Source organism: Hemicordylus capensis, chromosome 3 (assembly GCF_027244095.1).
Source record: "Hemicordylus capensis ecotype Gifberg chromosome 3, rHemCap1.1.pri, whole genome shotgun sequence".
Classification (NCBI taxonomy): domain Eukaryota; kingdom Metazoa; phylum Chordata; class Lepidosauria; order Squamata; family Cordylidae; genus Hemicordylus; species Hemicordylus capensis.
Genome location: NC_069659.1, coordinates 252,456,345 through 252,476,876, shown reverse-complemented (window position 1 = coordinate 252,476,876; position 20,532 = coordinate 252,456,345). Strand labels below are relative to the sequence as shown.

Here is a 20,532-nt window from a genome sequence, read left to right as displayed (position 1 = left end):
GTTTTGTATAGTAATATAAACTTGCAATATGCATTCAGTGTTTATCAGAAATACTTCAAAGGTTGTCAACTTTGTAAACAGCCACAAGATGAAGTTCCATATGTTTTCCATTTATTCAACATGACAGCTGCTAAACACTATTCTAACAGTTTTTAAAGGGTCGTACAAACTCCCTCCCACCACATAAAAATGTGAGATTTGTATGTAGTTCTCCTGCACATATGGCTAATGGATGAAAAAGCAGTTTCAAAAATATTGATAGTTTTATTTGTTCTGAACTAGCATTTCAAAGATAGGTACAACCGTTTAAAATATGCAGAATTTTCTCTAGGTATGCTTTCTCTACTCAAGATTGTACGTAAGGAAACCATGGCCTTTAATTTTTCCCTAAAGTCCAGGAAACACACAGCTTTATCCCAGAAATCTGAAAGCATCAATGCATTTATTGAGCTCCTATATCTGCAGATCTTTTAATGAGACCTGTAGCCTATTCATAAGCCTGGGTTGGGTTATGCGCCTGTGCAGAACCTCGCAAGTGGAATGCTCCAGCTCCATGTGGTGCTCTACAGTCTCTACACTCAAACAGGGAAAATCTCCACTTGTCTTCCCTTTTGCATTCATGGGCCTGTTTTTCCATTGAAGTGAATGGAGAAGTCCTTATAGGCAGGAAAGCTACATAGGCAAGATGAAGCCCCCACTACTTGCAAGGAATAGCTGAATGGGGGCAATCTTTATAGATGTAGCCCCACTGCAATCAGATAACAACAAAGCCTGTGATTAACGACTCCAAGTGACTCATCTAGTTTTATTAAATTATGATATTTCAGAGTATACTAACTGTTTGCGCAACAGGCTATTATGAACTGCTACTGCTGTACACAGTAACAGCTATATTAATTTCAGTGTTATTCAAGCACAAAGAAAATCCATGCTTGTCAAATTACAAGGCCAAAAGAAATGAGAAATGCATACTTGATTTTAGTCTGATCCTATTATAAGAACACAAGGTTAATATAGGTGTATGCCAGAGAATACTTTGCCTTTGTTTCTAACTGGGAAGCAGTTATTTCAGGTCACTTAAGGCTAAATGCAGAAATTGTTACACTACATTTTTATCACTGTAATGAGTGTTTCCCCACAGATAACCAAAGCAGGGATATTTGTAAGCTGTTTAATGAAGTGGTACATACTTTGAGGTTGGTTTCTCACAGCATCAAAAACAGTTTTGAAAGAGGAAAACTTAGGTCTACAACAGGCTTCCTTAATTTATACCAGGCCTGCTTAACTTTGGCCCCCCAGCTGTTTATGGACTACAACTCCCATAATCCCCAACCACAGTGGCCAATAGCCAGGGATTATGGGAGTGGTAGGCCAACATCTGCAGCAGGGGCAAAGTTGAGCATGCCTGGTTTATACTGTTAAAAATGGGGCAGAAGTTTCATTGTTGTTTTTGCTGTCAAATATGACTATCTGTGGAGTACTTGCCTAAAGGCCTTGTTTGACAGTGGCAGCTGCTCATGGGATTTCTAACTTGTCCTTTTAATTTCAATGAGATTTCCTCAAGAAATTTTAGTCAGGATGTCAGCCAGTAAATATACAGCAACAGAAAGAAAAGATCTTACCAAACTCAAAGGTAGATTTGGAGGAAGATACTGCAAAACTACATTCTAGAGATGTGCAAATTGATTAGAACAAATAGTCTATCCTTAAAATAAAGAGCCTGTTTCAAGCTTGAAAAAACACTATCCTATTTTGAGTTCCAATTGTTTCAAGCACCATTTTTTTCTGGTGAGAGTTGGTCTACCAATTGGGGTTAGCAGGTAGGCCAGTCCTCTGAGGTGGGCTAACATGGTATCATGAGCAGAGGCCTGGTCTACCTACCACGTGAGGTGGGTAGACCAGGCCTCTGTTCTGGACTTGGTGCATCGGCCTGCCTTGGAGGGCTGATCTTCCTGCCAACCTCAATTGGTATTCTAGCTCTACCTGAAAAAAATGGCACTCGAACCATTTAGAGTATTTCTGTCAAAACAGCAGGCTTGGCCACTGTTTTGATGAAATGTTTTGAGCATTTTGCAAGCTTGAAACACAAAATACATTGCAGGCACACCTATTACATTCCTTAATGCCTTCCATCTATAGTTACGGTTGAAATACTGTGCAAACTTGGGGGGGGGGGTAAATCCTATTGAACTGGATTTACTCATGATTAAACACGGTTAGGCTTGTGTGAGGCAGTCTCCATGGTAAAATTATACAGCTGGAGTTTAACATTCATAGAAAAACAACATGGACCACGGAGACTCGAGCATCACAATGCAAAATCATTTACATTGCAAACAGTCATAAGTTTATCAAATCTTGTTTTCTGAAGGTTAAATGGGCTTGCCATTGAAATCTGCACTGGTCTCCTAGTAATGGCCTCTAGCATATGCACCTAAAAAATTAATAATCGTGGAGGATAGACCTATCGGGTTATTTAGCCACAAACTAACAAAACTCCATGTTCATCATGTCTCTGATCAGATAAAGTGGTAAAACATGAGATAACCTTTGCCATCTTGCTGTATTGGTGAGCATGTCAAGAGAGACTAGATAGAGATTTGTCCTCAGACCATTCTTTTTTAACATTGTGGCTGTTCAGAAAACTTTCATTTGAATCTGGGCAAACAATAATAGTGTTCCAAATCAGGACAACCTTTGTTTCAGCATTAGTATAAACTAACTACACTGATGTCATGCATACTTACACCATTCTGAATAGTTTTATGTGAAAAGATTCATTTGAAACATAAGGATCCAATTCAAAAACACACAGACCTACATAAAGGGTATTTAGAAGTCATGGTTAATAGCAATAGCACTTAGCAATAGCACTTACATTTATATACCGCTCTATAGCTGGAAGCTCTCTAAGCGGTTTACAATGATTTAGCATATTGCCCCCCAACATTCTGGGTACTCATTTTACCGACCTCGGAAGGATGGAAGGCTGAGTCAACCTTCCATCAGGATCGAACTTGTAACCTTCTGGTTACAGGGCAGCAGTTTTACCACTGCGCCACCAGTTAAATCTTAAAGCAAATTAATCATCACTTCAAATCAAGTAAAGAGAGACTTAGAAATATAAGGCTACAATACTCTTGACCCAATCTTTCCTCTACACAGTAAGCTGGTACCAAGAGCAACCCTAATGATGGCATTACAAAATTAAAAAAAGAACAGTACAAATGACATTCCTTGCTACATAACCTTCAGTATATGAACATTACATTATTTTCTTCTACATAGTTCATTTCTTTCAAAGATACCTCAATAGCACTTAGCATATTTTAGATTATGCCAAGCTGGGAGGAAAGGGGTTCTATATGGGAGTTGCTTGGCTTTGATTTTTCATCCTCCCCTCTACAATTAAACCAGGAGCACAACATTGACAGGACAGAACATATGTAACCGCATAGCTGTTTCACACTCAGAAGTTCCTTTTGTTCACCATTTTGCATGCCTGGGTTAATATTGTCACGGTCTTTGTAGGAGACAGATATTCATCCCCTTCTTACAATGAGCTGCTGGAAGCTGTGGTTGTCAGTCGTCTTCCGATATAAATCCTTAGGCATAAAAGAAATAGCCAGTGAGTACTGGGTTTAAATGGAAAAGACTGTACAGAGCCCTCTCCTCTTCCAATTATTGGCTATGCAGTTTCTGTTGTAATGGCTGTAGGTGCATATATCTGACATTGCAGGTAATCTAGGCTCGACAGCCATCTGTCATATGGCCCATGGTAAGGAAGCCTTGCCTCCACATGCCCAGGAAGAAAAGTGCCAGCTATGAATTGGAAAATTTGGTTCCTTTTCCCTCTCTGGCACAAATAGGCATGTCTGGGCTGTAACAGCTGTGGCCTTGCAAGGCTTTAATCTCCATTAGACCCTTGTTTTCAGTAGCTGAGGATCCTGCATGAAACCCTGTTGCTTTCACACAATGTGCTAGGGGTTCTATGACTTGGCTCCCCAGATGATGTTGGACTACAATTCCCATCATCCTTAGCCACAGAGATGATGGGAATTATAGTCCAATGACATCTGGGGACCCAAGTATAGAAGGTGTGTTAAAGAAGGTGTGTGAGGCTTCAGATGAGATCGGTTACACTGGGTTCTGTCTTAGACTCATATCCACCTCTGTAGCTCTTCAGGCCTGAGAGCCAATGTGCAATAAAAACAGCAGTCCTAGGTATGCACACCTGCAAGTAAATCCCACTGAACTGAGAGGAACTTACTTCCCAGTATATTAAAAAATGTATTCACCTTCCATGTGAACAGTGTGGGTGAAGGACATAAGAGAAGGAATAATCTGTATGTAACCTTTATTTGGCAAAAAAAATCCTAAAGTTTTCATCACAAATATGTAGAAAAACAGGTACTACTAGTGGTGAGTTGCAGATCTTTAATGAGCCTACAACTTCATTAAAAACCACACTCGCCAGAAGTGCAATTTGATATTATGGTGTGTTGCTTATGGGAGAAATCCCCTGCTAAAGCCACTTTCAATGGAGTAACAATACCAGGTAGCCACTAGAAAGATGTCTTTGAACTCAATCACTGCCATTCCACCTAGAAGCTCTATATGTAGTTCTGCACACTCTGATATTGCAGGAGCATTTCTATTTCTACATCTTCATGGGATCCAGAGTCTCTTTTCCTTTAGCATAACTTCAAAAGGGAGCGCTTCACCCTTTGTGGTTTCATAAGAGTCAGCACTGCCATGCACTCTCACATCAGCTGAAGGGCTTTTGAAATGGCTCCTCGAGTCTTATAGATCTGGTTCATGGAACCATGTTTAAGCAAGCCGTGTGTGTGACAGCTCAACAAGCAGTTCTCACCAGAACCGTTCCAAGTTATCCTGCAGGTGTCAACCATTTGAAACTGAATCAAAGAGGTGACATGGGTTCCTAGATCTTCCATGTACATATCTCTTCCTCTGTGCCTTGATTAGATTTTTTTTTAATCCATTACAGCATAACTTGCTGCTGCTCCTACAATACTGCCATTGCACAAGCGAAGCTATTGAGAAGCATTCTCTCATCGTTCTACATTTTGGAGATGGGAATGTTGGTAGTCTGGAGAGTTGGTAGTAGCACAACTCTCTAAAAGTTAAAGATTGGTGCATAATATACATTGCTTGGACATTTGTAATAACAGTTGCCTGAAAGTGCATTCCTTATCAATGTGTGCCATGAGACGCTTAGTCACATACACATGTATGGCCTGAAAACACATGACACAGCCCATGCACAGCCTGGAAACACATGTATGGCTGAAAGACACATGGCACCTTATTGAAAACGATACTACCACTGTGCAAGTGAAGTTACTGACCAAGACCAAACTGGTTGACACAGGAGATTAATCTGTTAGTGTGCTGGAAACTGAGGGACTCCTACCTCCTCAGTGTGTTACACAGACTCCTGGCCCTACAGTTCTATGACTGACTGATGGAATCCTTACCCTAATCCAATGGCAAGCAGATGAGAAAGCAGCAGAGATGGTAGAAAAACCTTTAAAAATTCTGCAGAAAAGATTCCCCCTTTCTTCATCACACTCGTATTTCTCATGCTGAGGGTAGCTGCACGCTTAGGGTGTTTAAACAGAAATTCCCTGGTTTGTGAGGAAAAAAAGCATATTGCTAAGTATGTGTTATCCATTTTATATAAATAACAGTAATCAACACATCTGCTAACTGGACAAAGAGGTACCTTTTTAATGTGGTGATTCTCTTTATTGAGCAGGGAGAGAGTAACTGGCCCTATCCACTCCAGCACAGTACCTCCAGTGACAGTTGCTGGTGTCTATCTTATGTTTCTTTTTAGATTTTGAGCTCTTTGGGGAAAGGGGTACATCTTATTTCTTATTTCTCTATGTAAATTGCTTTGGAAACTTTTGTTTAAAAGTGGTATATAAATATTTGTGGTTGTTGCTGCATTGTTCACCACAAGATTACTCACTTGGGAGGGATGTTCTCAGGTCTGCTGGACCAATCCCACATCCAATCTGGGTTTTTCTGCAAAAGCCGTTCCACTTCTTTCCTCCTTTCCAGGAAATCTTCTTCAGACTAAAGGATATATATAAAGCAGATAGTATGCAAATCATTACTAGAGTCCAAATACATCTTGAATATGATCAACAAACTGCACTCAAACAAGACACATTGCCATTTTCAAAAGCATGACCTATGAATTTCAGATGCTATATAGATAGTGGCTGACATCCTGACAAACATCCATACATCCTGACGAACAAAGCACATATGTAAGGAGGCTCTGCCAGGCTGAAATGGGAGCCATTGTGCAACTTCTCCATGCACTGTTATGTCACAGAGCTTACACTTCTAAGTGGTGTTTGCACTCCAGAAGCACTTGCAAGTTTGGAAACACATCACCAATCCTCAGCACTTGCTTCATTAGTCACAATGTCAGTCAGTATTGGGAAAGCCTAGGACACACTGAGAGGTTTCAGCTTCTGGATCATGACCAGTGGCTTTTAGACCCGATTTCTCAGAACTGTTCATGAACTCTGCTTAAGGTTGTGCCTACAACAGGAAAATCCAGTAGGTGGGTTGTGAGTCCCTTTGGGACAGAGAAAAATATTTTCATTTTATGTGTTACCAAAGCCACTTTGTGAGTATTGATGATGATAATGATGATGATGACGACAATGACAATGACAATGACGATAACAATATAGTCTCTGAGTACAACATGTAAAGTGATCACTGGTAGGGATGTGCCAAAATCGTTTCGGTGCCTCAGAGAGGCACCAAAACAATTTGGGCAGCCGCATCCAAAACATTTCAGTGGGGGTTAGGGTGAGTCTGAGCTGCCAGCTCAGACTCACATGGGGCAAGCAATAGCTTTCCTTACCTGCTCCTCTGCTGCCCCACTGCTGTTCTGGTCACAGCACTGTCCTTCCCAAAAGGCTGTGCGCAGCTGCGACATGCACATGGCCGCCGTGCATGCACGGTGGCCATTTGTGTGGTCAGCATGGTGATCACTAAAGTTAGTCTAGGAGTGAAATTACTGAGATGTTTAGTCCTTTGATGGAATTCCACTTTTTAAAAAAAGTTTTCATAGGCAGTTCTTGAATGGGTTTGGACTTATCTGGGTGATTTTTTTCCCCCTTAAAGTGGAAAAGCAAAATAACTTTCCATTTACTATGTAATGCTAGTCTCAATCCTGTAATTGTAGTGGGATGCCAAGGGTTTCAATATTTAAACTGTACAGCAGCAGAGTGTTTGCTCACGTATGTGGTTTTTTAAAAACCTTTTGAAAAGGGCTGCAATATGGCAGGAGCATGAAGACAGGGGGCAGGCATCATTTCAGGCATGAGCAGTGCACAAGAACTAACAGCTAGGTACCTAGAACACGGATGCAATATATTCAAAATAGGATTCCAAATTTAAATGGGCTTTCTAATTAAGGAAAGAGTAGCACTTCCAAGACACAGTATCTTGCTTTGTAAGCACTGAGGAGAATGTGATCTCTCTGAAACAAAGGGCTTCCTTGAGGGAAGACATCGTATGAATTTGTTCTTGGCATACTGATCTCCTGGAAAGGCCCTTACGATCTGAGAAATGGTATCAACGGTTCATTTTTACCTGAGAGCTATTCTTTTCACCGCTGCCACGGCTCTCAACTTCAGAAGCCCTCTGAATGTCCTGAGGCGTCTGGGAACGAGGAGGGCTTTGTGAAGAGACATACAAGCATTAATCAAAGAGTTAGAGAACAAAACTTGTAGGTTCTTGCTATATCAGACAACAGCATTACTCTTTTAGACTAATCTGCAAGAAATACCTCAAGGAGTGAGAACTGTAGCCACATTACCCATTACCCAATGCAAGGAAGAGAATGGTAGATCAATAGCAAGCACTAAGCTTGGAGGCGCAATTCCTGTATTATGACAACAACAATAATGACAACAACAATAATAATTAGTAGTTGTAATAATAAAAATACCTTTCTATGCTTTAACAGTTGACCTCGTTCCTCTACCCATTTCAGAAATATCCAGTTTACTATGCAAAGCTGCTTCTGGAGGGACATGCACAGCCATGTTTGTTGGATCTGGCTCATTTCTGATTTTAAGACTAACAGGAATACAGGGACTTCTCGACCTAAGACACTCCATGTTAAGATGAATGGCACTTGAGATGTTTGGAAGCTGCCAGCTTGCTTCAACTTTGCAACACTCACATTGCCTTCAAAAGAAGATTGGCTGATAAAAAATTTGGAATATGCGGAGATGGCAAAACTTACAACACTGATAAGAGACCAAAACTTAAAATGTTTTAAAGAAGATTGGAAACCATTTTTGTTGTATCTAAAAAATTATTTTCCTACTATGGATCTTACAGCAGGATTTGGATTTTTTTTTTATTTTTTTTTAAAGCAGGTTGGGTAGATTAACTGTGTTTGTAAGGGTCTAAATTTATGTTTTGAATTATTAATATAGCAAGGGTAAATTTTATAGCTGATGTTTCACGAAGAGAGGTGTGCGGGAAGTCCAGTTTTGTTTATTCTGTTTGTTATGAATGATAATAATATTATTGTTAAAATAAATAAAAATTGAATGGGGGGGGACTTTGCAACACTCACAATGGGTGGGGAGACTATGCTGGATGGCAGCTGGTGCAGAGGATTGCCAATGGCAGCTCAGACTCACATTGTCATCAAGAGGGCGGTCCTGGGAGCAGCTGCTGCTGCTGCAGCATCTGAGGCTGTGGAGGGATTGGCTCACTTGCCCATCCAAGATGCTCTCCCTTTGCCACTGCTGCTGCTTCCGCTCCTCCTCTTCCAGGCTCAGTTTGTTTGTTTACTGTTTTATTTCTATACTGCTTGTCATTAAAATAATCCCAAAGTGGTTTACAATATAATTAAAACAATACACAATTAAAACACAAAAAGTACAGTTCTTAAATATAAATATATATATATATCTATTTAAAAGTTTAAGAACCTATATAAAACATAACACATACAAAACAAAGCAGCAGCGGTAAAGACTGTACTCTCATATAAATGCCTGGGTGAAGAGCCACATTTTTACTTGTTTTCTAAAAATTGTGATGGAGGCTGAGGAGCACATGCCAGCCGGGAAAGCAGTTCCCATGCTTTGACAGTGAGAGGGAAAGAGCCCAGTCCATCCCCAACTCACACACCACTTCCTGGCCACTCTCCTTCCTTCCCTTTCTTGTTGTTGCCTAGGAGGAAGGGGAGATGGAGGCAAACTAACCAGTTGCCTCATAAGAACAGAACAACATAAGAACAGCCCTGCTGGATCAGGTGCAAGGCCTATCTACTCCAGCATCACACAGTGGCCCATCACATGCCTCTGAGAAGCCCACAGGCAAGAGGTGAGGACATGCCATCTCTCTTGCTGTTGCTCCCCTGCAACTGATATTCAGAGCCATCTTGCCTCTAAGGCTAGAGGTGGCCTATAACCACCAGACTAGTAGCCATTGATAGACCTCCATAAATTTGTCTAAGCCCCTTTTAAAGCCATACAAACTAGTGGCCATCACCACATCCCGTGGCAGAGAATTCCATAAATTAATTATGTGTTGTGTGAAAAAGTACTTCCTTTTGTTGGTCCTAAATTTCCTGGCCTTCAGTTTCATGGGATGACCCCTGGTCCTAGTGTTGTGAGAGAGGGAGAAAAGTTTCTCTCTGTCCACTCTCTCTACTCCAAGCATAATTTTATACACCTCTACCATGTCTCCCCATATTTACCTCTTTTCCAAACTAAAGCTCCAAGTGTTGTAGCCTTGCCTCATATAGAAGGTGCTCCAGGTGCCTGATCATTTTGGTTACCCTCTTCTGCACTTTTCCCAGTTCTACAATGTCCTTCTTAAGTCATACACAATTCTCCAGATGTGGCCGCACCATAGATTTGTATAAGGGCATTATAATATTAGCATTTTTATTTTCAACCCTCTTCCTAATGATCCCTAGCATGGAATTGGCCTTTTTCAAAGCTGCTGCACACTGAGTCGACACTTCCAATGAGCTGTCCACCATGACCCCAAGATCTCTCTCCTGGTCAGTCATTGACAGCTCAGATCCCCATCAGTGTATATGTGAAATTGGGGTTCTTTGCCTCATTGTGAATCACTTTACACTTGCTTACATTGAACCACATTTGCCATTTTGTCACCAGCTCACCCAGTTTGGAGATCCTTTTGGAGCTCCTCACAATCTGTTATTCCACTACCCTAAATAGTTTAGTGTCATCTGCAAATTTGGCCACTTCGCTGTTTACCCCAACTTCTAGATCATTTATGAACAAGTTAAAGAGCACTGGTCCCAGTACAGATCCCTGGGGGACCCCACGTCTTACTTCCCTCCATTGTGAAAACTCTCCATTTATTCCTACCCTCTGTTTCCAGTCCTTCAACCAGTTACCAATCCACACATGAACCTGTCCCCTTATCACATGTCTGCTAAGTTTACTCAAGAACCTTTGGTGGGGAACTTTGTGGAAAGCTTTTTGGAAGTCCAAGTATACTATGTTAACAGGATCACCTTTATCCACATGCCTGTTGACAAACTCCAAAAGTTTAGGGAGGTAAGACCTGCCCTTGCAGAAACCATGCTGGTTCTCCCGCAGCAAGGCCTTTTCTTCTATGTGTTTAACAAGTTTGTCCTTAAGTATGCTTTCCATCAATTTACCTGGCACAGAAGCTAACCAGCCTATAATTTCCCAGATCCCCTCTGGATCCCTTTTTGAAAATCTGAGTTACATTAGCTACTTTCCATTAGCTAGTCCTCTGGTACAGAGCCTGATTGAGGAGGCAAGTTACATATTTTTGCTAGATCAGCAATTTTGTATTTGAGGTTCTTTTAGAATTCTTGGCTGGATGCCATCCCACCCTCCCTTCCTACCATGGAAAAGTGAGAAAGAGCCAAGAAGGGATTAGGAAAGCAATGGGGGGCAAGGGTGAGCAACTTCTGATTTTCCACCATCACCTTCTCTGCTGCATGTCCGTTTCACACCCCACCAACTTCCTGTACAAACTGGCAGTCAGACCACTGAATTTTTTTTCAGTATGTGAAATTATGTTAGCATACAGTTATATATTTACAAGAGCCAGAAATGTGATGGGCCATCATCGCCGTCGGTATGTGACATTCAGTCTTCCTCACCTCTGAGGCTCCTGGCCACGCATTCCTCTCTCTGCCAGTCATCTTCTTAGGTTTCCTTTCCCTCTCAGCTCTTCTCTATCTTCTTCCGCCTATTCCATCGGAGCACTCCCTTTTCTAATCTGCTTTTTAATACCCCTTTTTCCTGTGACCACCCACCCCTTACTGGCTCTGCTCCTCGTTTAGGCCCAGAGGAGCTCCATCAAGGGTCAAGAGCAACTCTACAGCTAAGCCAATGAGAGTTAAAGTTCCTTTTGACCTTCCATCTGCCTGTTGCAGCTGAGCCAATCACTGCCAGAGGCATTATCACCAACACACGATATGTTAACATGTTACAATATAGTCCATACTTATACCATATTCTTCCTTTAGAACGTTTACTGCCATTTACACAGGGCTCTGAGACTACACTGGTCTACCCCATCCCCATATTATCCTATGAGGATGGGGCCACAGCTCAATGGTAGAGCATGTGCTTTGCATGCAGAAGGTCTCAAGTTCAATCCTTGGAAGCTCCAGATGGGGCTGGGAAAGTCCCCTGCCTGAAACCCTGGAGAGTTGCTGCCAGCCAGAGAAGACAATACTGAGCTAGATGCTCTTCATTCTCACCTCCCTGCCTCTTCAAAGGGGTCCACCTTCACTAGTTGTCCCAGAGCCCACTCTAAACTTACTGCCTCTGGTTCATTCCCTAGCTTCTCCAGGCAGGCCTGGAAAAGACTTCTGCCTGCAACCCTGGAGAGCAGTTGCCAGACAGAATAGAAAATACTGAGCTTAGATGGACCATCTAGGTATATTCAGTATAAGGCAGCTTCCTACACAGCTACCATGTCTTTCAGGCGGGGGGGCGGTTGTTCCTTTTTACAGGGATTCCCAGATGTTGCTGACTACAACTCCCATTATCCCCAGCCAAACACCACTGCAGCTTGGGATGATGGGAGTTGTAGTTAACTGCATCTGGGTCTGAGAATCCCTGTTACAGGGAACACTTATGGAGGGGAGGAATGTGCTGGAAATTGCAATGATGGAGGGGAATGTGGAGGGCTTCATATGTAAATGGATTCTCTATAGACCTGCTTTGTGTCATATAAAGGGTATTCACATGCGCAGCCTAACCCAGGTTAGGGAAGTCCAGCCTGGGCTAGGCTGCGCGTGTGAAGCAGTGGGATCGATCTCGATCCGGGCGCTGCCCCAGCGCCAACCCCAGGTTTTTAACTCGGCGTTTAGCTATGGTTTGCTTCACCTCGACTGGCAATCTGGGCAACTGCTGCTATATTAAATGGCTCCCCACTCGGCAGCGAGCCAGGGCTGACTGCATTTCCAGCAGCAAGTGAGGGGGCAGCTCTAATGAGAGCAGCTGCCACGCTCATGCCTTGGGGCACCCTGGGATGTGGGAGAGGGGAAGTTTTCCTGCTCTCAGCATCTCCCTCCACTGCACCGCCACTCATGTGGGTGTGTGGTGTGGCAGAGGGAAGGGCGGTGGAGGGAAGGGCGAGCTTCTGCCTTCCCACACAACCCACCTGCCCTCCCCAGCAAGGTCATGTGCACAACCTCATAGGCAAAGACTCACAGACACCTCCCTCCATTCAAAGCAGACATGTAATCCCGCTAGATTTTTCTCATTTTAAATAAAATGTCTTAGTTAAGAATTATGGCCCAAGTGGTTTCTTCAGAACCCAACTCCATTCACAGGATGGAGCCATAGGTCAGAGCATCTACTAAGCCATAGGTCAGAGCATCTACTAAGCCTGCTGAAGGTCCCAGGTCCAATCCCTGGCATCTCCTGGGAAGACTGAGAAAAGCTTCTGCCTGAAATTCTGGAAAGCCACTGAGAGTCTGAGTAGACAATACTAAGCTAAATAAACCAATGGTCTGACTCAGTAGAGGGCAGTTTCCTATGTCCTGTCCCTGCTTAAGTATGAGCAATGCTACAATACTGAGTGCTCCCAGACTATTTCACTTGCAGTCGTTCTTATTAGGAAGGGGTGGACCTAGAGAGAGCTTTGCTCACCTCTACCACCAATTCCAACCTAGTTCAAATAAATATCTGGAATGCAGTAGGGATGAGACTTGGGTGAGGGCAAGCTGACATTGGCTCTGAACAAAAGAGGCCACTGACTCCAACAGAGCTAATTGCATCATCTTACTTGTCAAACTCTAATAGTATAAAAAAGGGGACATCCCCTTTAAGAACACCTGCCCATGTCTGCTAGGATTACCTGTCACAGTGTGAGCTCTCTCGTGAACTACTTCTTCCAGACTCATGCTGGGCATCTAGGAGAATTTTCTCCATGTCACCGTTGTAAATAGAAATAGAAGCTGGAGCTTGTTCCTGGCTTGCAGGCTGGGCAGGGCTGCCATTTCCATTGCTGCTGAAGTGAAGTTCCACCCAAGAACCTGCTTGGCAAAGGTTTACAAAGGAGAAAAGACAAGAAAGCTATATATTAAGATGCCACAGACTTGCATTTGCTGACATTTTGCTTTCATGCCTGGCTTAGCAGTCTCCTTTTTGTGTGTTCCAAGATGTGAACAGAGTCAACAGATGGTTATAGGTTATTAATAAAATTCCGCTCTGATACAGGATACAGAAATGATGCTATGCATCACCAGTGCACAGGCACTACGCCTCTGCCATCTCATGGAAATAGCTCAACTAGCTTCCTAAATCTGGGGGGTTTTAATCTCTGGTTTATTTTTTAAATTGTTAAATTGTTTTAACTTTTTGCATATGTTTTTAACCAGTTTTATGCTATTGTTGACTGCCCAGAGATGAAAGTTTGGGGCAGTGTACAAATTTGATAATAAAATAAAATAAATACTAAAGTCATCACCAGCATTATAAGGCAAAGACCATGACAGTTTGGTCCACTTCATACATTCCTCGAAATTCCCCCCTGGGAAAAGAAAATCCTCCATGGCACTTCTATGTACAAAAGAAGCTCAAGCAAGTTTCAAAGCAGGGCTGCACAGCTTTATCCCTCCACTTGTTGTTGGACTACAACTCCCATCATCACCAGCCACAGTGGTGGTGATCCCTGACTATTAGTCATGGATTATGGGAACTGTAGTCCAGCAACAGCAGGAGGGCTGAAGTTGTGCAGCCCTGTTTTAAAGCATGACGACCTGACATATAACTTTATTTTCTAATATGTGAAGTGGTCTTATACAGGGATGTTTACAGCATCATCCCTATTCAGTGTTTCCCCCCTGTCACAATCTTATTTCTACAGCAGCACATTTCTGTTGTATTACCCTACAGCTGATGCCAAACAGTGACCTATACAATTTTTTTAAGAGACAGGAACTGAAAATGTGCCAGATGTATGCCAGTTCTGAAATCCATCCAAACATTCTCTGAGTTGAAGTTGAAAGCAGGTGGATAGGAATAAAGAGCAGAGCAAACTTATGAAGTGGAAGAAATCCACTGAAACAACAGGATGTGCGCGCACACACACACACCTGGTTTGTCCCATTCGTTTCAGCAAAAGATGCAGTCCACCTCTATGCTGCCGCCTATCTTGAGTCCTTCATTTCCAGAACAGCACAGCAGGGGGAAGTGGTCCAGCTCAGCCACACAGCGAAACATCCAACATTTTCAACAAGAAAGGGATGGCAGAGTGGGAAAGTAATTCAATAAGCATTTTGTTTCCTTGGTTAGTTTGTGGTTTTTGTTTGATTTAAACAAAAATGTTTTTATATGATGTGCAGCAAACACTGTTCCGAAAGAGTCCTCCCGACTGCAGCAAATCGGGAAAACTGCTTCTGAGCAGCATTGAGGCTGCCTAACATCTCTGTAGCACCGAGCATCATATAAGCCCATGAATCCTGGTTTGCTTTTTACATTTTTTAAAAATGCCACAGTAATTCGTAAATATTGGTGGCAGAATAAGCAGCTTGGCATGAGGAATATAGTTTAGTCTGAAAAAGAACACGTAGAACATGTTGGAACTTGATGGAATATTCATTATGCAACCATGTCAAGGTTTTGCCCTTAGCTTGACCTCAGAGCTATGCAACAGGCACCTTTAAATTTAACAACACTGAAAGGCAAATGAACTGTTTTATTTCTGTAAAAGAAGTGACATCACTAAATGCTGATCTTATTTTTCAGAATTCTGAAATGACATTGGGGGAAAGCAATTAATTATTGTTATTATATATGTTTTATTATGCAAGGCCATTTGCTAGTTTCAAGACATCCATTTAGGTGCAGACTTCTGATCCAATCTGTGTTTTTTCAAGTCTGTTCTGTTCAGCCTTTTCTGAGGCCTGGCTATGGGGACTACAATTCCCAGGATGCTTAGCAGCAGAATGAAAGAGAAGGGTAAGTAGGAAGTGGAGAGAAAAAGAGAGAAAAGCAAGCTATATTGAGAGCAAGCCATGTGATAATCAGCCCCCCTAGCATCTTAGTTTCCAGCTTCAAGATATAAATAGTGTACATATTATATATTTTACTTACTAATACATAACATCTCCTGAACAAACAACTCTCTCTGACTTGGAAAAGTAAGCCATCTCTTTGGAGTTGTGAAATATCCTCTTACAAAACAACCAAACGGGAGTTACAGAGGGCATCAGCACTTCTCATTCACGAGGCATTAAAATAAGATCTCAAGCTTTACTTAACCCCTCTAGCAGGGCTCCTACACTTTTGACAGCTGCATATTTGGCATCCATTTCACAGGTCAAGCTTTCATAAGTCAAATTTCTGCCAGATGATCAGCTGCTATAGGCACAGGAGCCTTGCTAGAAGAAGAAAAGCTAATCCGAGAAAAGTTAAGTTGGAAGTTAAGTTGGATACAGAACTTACAATTAAAGCTAGTTGTGTACATCTTTTGTATCATATCATTGTAGTTCCCCAAATACAACTAACATGCAGCAGAAATTCTCCTTTTCTAGCTCATAGATTAAAATACAAAGCTAAACAAATGTATGCATGATAGAAGTCTGTACATCTCTAAATTGTGGTATATGGCGTAAGAATACTAGACAGCGCACATTCTGCAAGTTCCACATTTATTTATTTATTATTTATTTATTTGATTTCTATGCCGCCCTTCCAAAAATGGCTCAGGGCAGTTTACATTTTAAAAATAAATAAATGTAAGAGCAAACTAAAGCCACCTCTGCTTAACTTCCCTTAAACTTTTTTTTGGAGAACATGCATTGGTTGCATTGGCTATCATGGATGGAATGGGAGTCCAAACTATAGCTATGCAAGCAATGATGTCAAGACCACACCAGTATACACTGGAAGGTTTCCATTTTCTACATTTGGATGTATTGCATGCTCTAGAGCAGGCCTGCTCAAATTTATCCTCCCAGCTGTGTTTGCACTACAACTCCCATAATCCGCAAATACAGCACTCAATAGTCAAGGATTACGGGAATTGTAGGCCAACATCTGCATCAGTGCCAAAGTTGAGCAGCCCTGCTCTAGAGACTGCTAAGATACAATGAACTAATCCAATTATAATAGTAGCTTTAAGTGCATTTTCAACTGTGAAGGCTAAATGAACCTACCCACCCATTAAGATCTTCAATGGAAGCTGTGCTTTGGATGCCCCCAGCATTAAAAGTACATTGGTAGCTTCTCAGGACAGGGCCTTCTCAATGGTGGCACCAACGATTTGGAACACACTTACTAGGGAAGTATGCCTTGCTCTTTTCCTTTTAAGCAACTGCTGTTCCAAAGGCTGCTGGGGGTTTCTTGTGTTAAGCTGTGATTGCATTTCAGGGAAATATAGGAAGCTGCCTTATACCAAGTCAGGCCCTTGGTCCATCTAGCTCAGTATTGCCAACACTGACTGGCAGCACCTTTCCAAGGTTTCAGGCAGGAGTCTTTCCCAGCCCTACCTGGAGATGCCAGGGACTGAACCTGGGACCTTCTGCATGCAAAGCAGATGCTCTACCATTGAACTAGGGCCCCATCCCCATTTCTCTCCTGGTGGTTTTCTCATTTTCTCCTAGTTTCAGTTGCTCTTTTGATTAGTTTTACTGTTTTTAGACTGCATTGTGGTTTTAATAACATTGTGAGATGCTTTGTGGATTTTTGAATTTAAAAGGTGGAATATAAATATTATTAAATATATTTAATGTATAGCTTAAGTGGCGAAATGGGGAAATGCTTGACTAACAAGCAGAAGGTTGCTTGTTTGAATCCCCGTTGGTACTATATCGGGCAGCAGCAGTATAGGGAGATGCTGAAAGGCATGATCTCATAGTGTGGGAGGAGGCAATGGTAACCCCCTCCTGTATTCTACCAAAGAAAACCACAGGGCTCCGTGGGCGCCTGGAGTCGAAATTGACTTGACAGCACACTTTACCTTCAATATATAATATCAAATTAATCATCCATTTAGCAAGATCAAGGGGCTGGGCAGATGAAGGCCTTTCAGGTTGAATGAAAGTTAGCACTTTCCTTATCTAACAATACAAAAGGAGTCTAAATTGGTACCTGCATTGAAACTGATGTGATACTTGACAAAACCACAATTCAAGAGACCCTGTAATTTATTTGTCTGATTATAGGATGCAGTCTCCTTCTCATTAAAGCCAGTGGAGAAACTCCCCTTTTTTGCTGCAATCTACCTTCAAGCTTTTCAGTGAATATCGGTTATAAATCTCGTGGCAACAGCTCTTAACAAGCATCATGTGTCACTAATTTCCAAAGGCCATGGTTTACAGCCACAAATATTGCACAAGTCCTCAGAACAGGGTTGATGAGTCATGTAGGCAAAGGTGTAATAATGAGCACAGATGGCAAAAGAAATGAATCTTACAAGGAGGATAAAACTGTCACAGAGCTGCCTGGTCTGTATGCTGAATATTGGGTCACACAGACCATTTACAACAATACTTGCCATACTGGTGCTGTTAGTCAATAGTGTCATCTTGTCAGAGGGAAGTTAGGGAAATCCATATCTTTCTAATAATTAAAGATATACAAGTCTAATTAAAATAAAGAGGGCCCAGAATTATCGCTCATGCTTCTAATAAGGGAAATCTAATTCGCGGATCTAATTTAACCCCCGCCCCCCACTTAGATTCTACCAGTGACACTTCCCCACATATTTAAGAATGATAACTACAAATGGGGGGAAACCTCAGGGGTTCAGAACAAAGCGATCTTGAGTTCTTCACCGTTCTGCTTCTGATCAGCCCAAAGGAAAGGGTAGCACCAACAAGGAGCTCTCCAATCCAGGCCCAAGAACTAAGTATATATCCCGAATCTACCTAAGCATTTTGGTTTGGTTTGGTTTGGATACAAAGCCAGACGATTCTTTACCTTGCAAATTCTCCTCTTGCCCCCCGGGCGCCGCACTCGATGACATTGCTTCTGGGAAGAAACGTTTCTATTTTTGAGTCCCTTTTGGATTGCTGGGTTAGTTCCCGTCCCTGTGACGCTGCTGACAGTAGCAGCTGCTGTCTATTGCTGCCGTTGACTCCAGCCACGCACACCCAGCTGATCGACCCCAGGGAATGAACCCCTCTGTTATTGTTATTGTTGTCGCGGCTGCAGGTTCTATGGTTTGCTAAGGATTGTGACGGCTGGAGAAAAGGCGCTGTCCTGATTGGTTGCCTACATAGTCTTCGCCACGCCCCTTCCTTCTATCCTGGTAGCGTTTGCAGAGGGCAGCTGGAAAAAAAGAACAAAAAAGCTACCAGTGTGGGTGGTTTGCTGCAGAGCGAAAAAAGTAACTGTTCCAGGAACAATCAGCAGCGGTTTGATTGCTTACAAGGATTCCGATAGCAGGCACAGTTTTTTGCAGAAGAGTCTTGCTGTGATCTTATACTCTGATCTTGCTTTAACGCTCTAATGCAGGACTAATTATATTATCAACAAAGAGAGAGACCCTGCCCACAAAGCTGTGCATTTTATTCGCATGCTCCTGATTGGTTGGAGAGGGGGGAAACAAAAACTCCTTTGCATTGGTCGCTGGCTATGGCTGAGCTTCCCAGTGATTGGATGAGAACGGTGGGTGGGGTGAGGCTCAGAGCCCAGTAAGTAGAATCTCATCACTCCTGGTTAATCTTTATGTACAGTTATGATCTCATGTTACAGCATTATCCCGTGCAACTCTTCAGACCTGCAAGCTTGCTGAACAACTTGTTTACCGGTTTGATCGTCTGACAAAGCAGCCCGAGGCCTGCTGATTGGACTTTCTGTTCTCAGGATGTCCTCTGGGCTGCCACAATGTTTTTTTCAATCCTGATATAAACAATGTTTGTTGTTTAATTTAGGTCTGGCAATGTCTTCTAAATTTTACTATGCTACTTGTATCCTCTTAATACATTGTCCTCTAAATACAATCTAAATACGTTGTCCTTAGTAGTTATAGAGGCTGTCATGCATCTTCATGTACTGTATTATCTGTGTTCCTTGCGGTGGTCTGCATCCAGATTTCTTGGAGGGAGAGCCACCTTGTGAAGGTAATCATGAGTAGAGAACAAAGGCCCTGACTGCCATCTCTGCTCCCTAAAGGGATGAACACACTGGCAAGGCCTGTTTTTCCGCCCCAGGGATTTAATGTTATTGATCACTGAGGGCTGCAGTTTGGAAATTCAGGTTCTAAATACTAACACTGGTGTTATAGAAAAGAATAATTTTGAACAGTCTTCCCTTAACCAATCTCACAAAACAAAGAACATATAGAAGACTTAGACACAGATTTCTATGATTTAAAAGCTACCAAAAAAAAAAAATCAAATGAGATGAGTTTGATTATAAAAAATGAAAAAGTATACCCATCAGGAGTCTTTTACCCCAAAAGAGTTACATTTCAGGCATCCTTTAGTTTTTCTTCACATTTTGAAAATACTGATGAACAGATTCTGCTGAGACATCCGAGACAGAGGATAGGCACAATTATGACTTTTTACAACGTTGTCCAATATCACAATGATCAGCATGATAGCGGGAACAAGGTATTTGCCAACCAGAAAGAAATGTGATTAGTGGTGAATTTATCGTATGTTCTGAATGATGATGAATTATCCATATTGAATAAAGGCCTTTCATTTGTCCCTACATCTAATACATTTTGTACTAGAATTTTTTTCCAAGTTAGATTATTAAAATTTAAGGAAACTTTAAGTGATTCTCCTTATAATCCATGAGATTTATTTAGACCTCACAGAATCCAAATGTTTGTACCTTTTGAAAGAGTTGCTGAAAACCATGGATGGAAAATAGGAAGTATAGAAGACATTTACAATCATACCGTTGGAGAACAGACAGTTCTGGATTCATTGGAAAATAATTCCAATAATAATATAAAGCCAGCTGATAAGGGAAGATCCAGTGTTGTTTTAGATTTAAAAGATTATCTATCAGAAGTTTATTGAAA

The 20,532-nt window shown here is 41.9% G+C and overlaps 1 protein-coding gene across 2 annotated transcripts; it reads right to left on the bottom strand.

Annotated features, from left to right (window-relative positions):
- Window positions 1-244: 244 nt before the first annotated feature.
- On the bottom strand, window positions 245-19,027 carry BNIP3 (BCL2 interacting protein 3). 2 transcript variants are annotated; one of them, XM_053308656.1, is made up of 7 exons: window positions 18,922-19,027; window positions 18,471-18,821; window positions 13,402-13,579; window positions 7,645-7,729; window positions 5,996-6,102; window positions 5,499-5,648; window positions 245-3,605 (listed from the first exon to the last, which is right to left on the bottom strand). In XM_053308656.1, the coding sequence occupies exons 2-7, from the start codon at window positions 18,514-18,516 to the stop codon at window positions 3,554-3,556; spliced, it is 618 nt and encodes a 205-aa protein (XP_053164631.1). In that variant the 5' UTR covers window positions 18,517-18,821; window positions 18,922-19,027; the 3' UTR covers window positions 245-3,553. The 2 variants fall into 2 exon arrangements, with proteins under 2 accessions (XP_053164631.1, XP_053164630.1); XM_053308655.1 differs by having other exon boundaries at window positions 18,471-19,008.
- Between the last annotated feature and the right edge of the window lie 1,505 nt (window positions 19,028-20,532).

Excerpts from the sequence above, each read along its gene's own strand:
- BNIP3 (XM_053308656.1), bottom strand. The coding sequence starts at position 18,516 with ATGTCATCGAGTGCGGCGCCCGGGGGGCAAGAGGAGAATTTGCAAG. Across the intron at positions 13,580-18,470 it reads GCAAGAGGAGAATTTGCAAG|GTTCTTGGGTGGAACTTCAC; the intron begins GTAAAGAATCGT and ends TTTGCCAAGCAG. Across the intron at positions 7,730-13,401 it reads GAGAGCTCACACTGTGACAG|CCCTCCTCGTTCCCAGACGC; the intron begins GTAATCCTAGCA and ends CTCTTCACAAAG.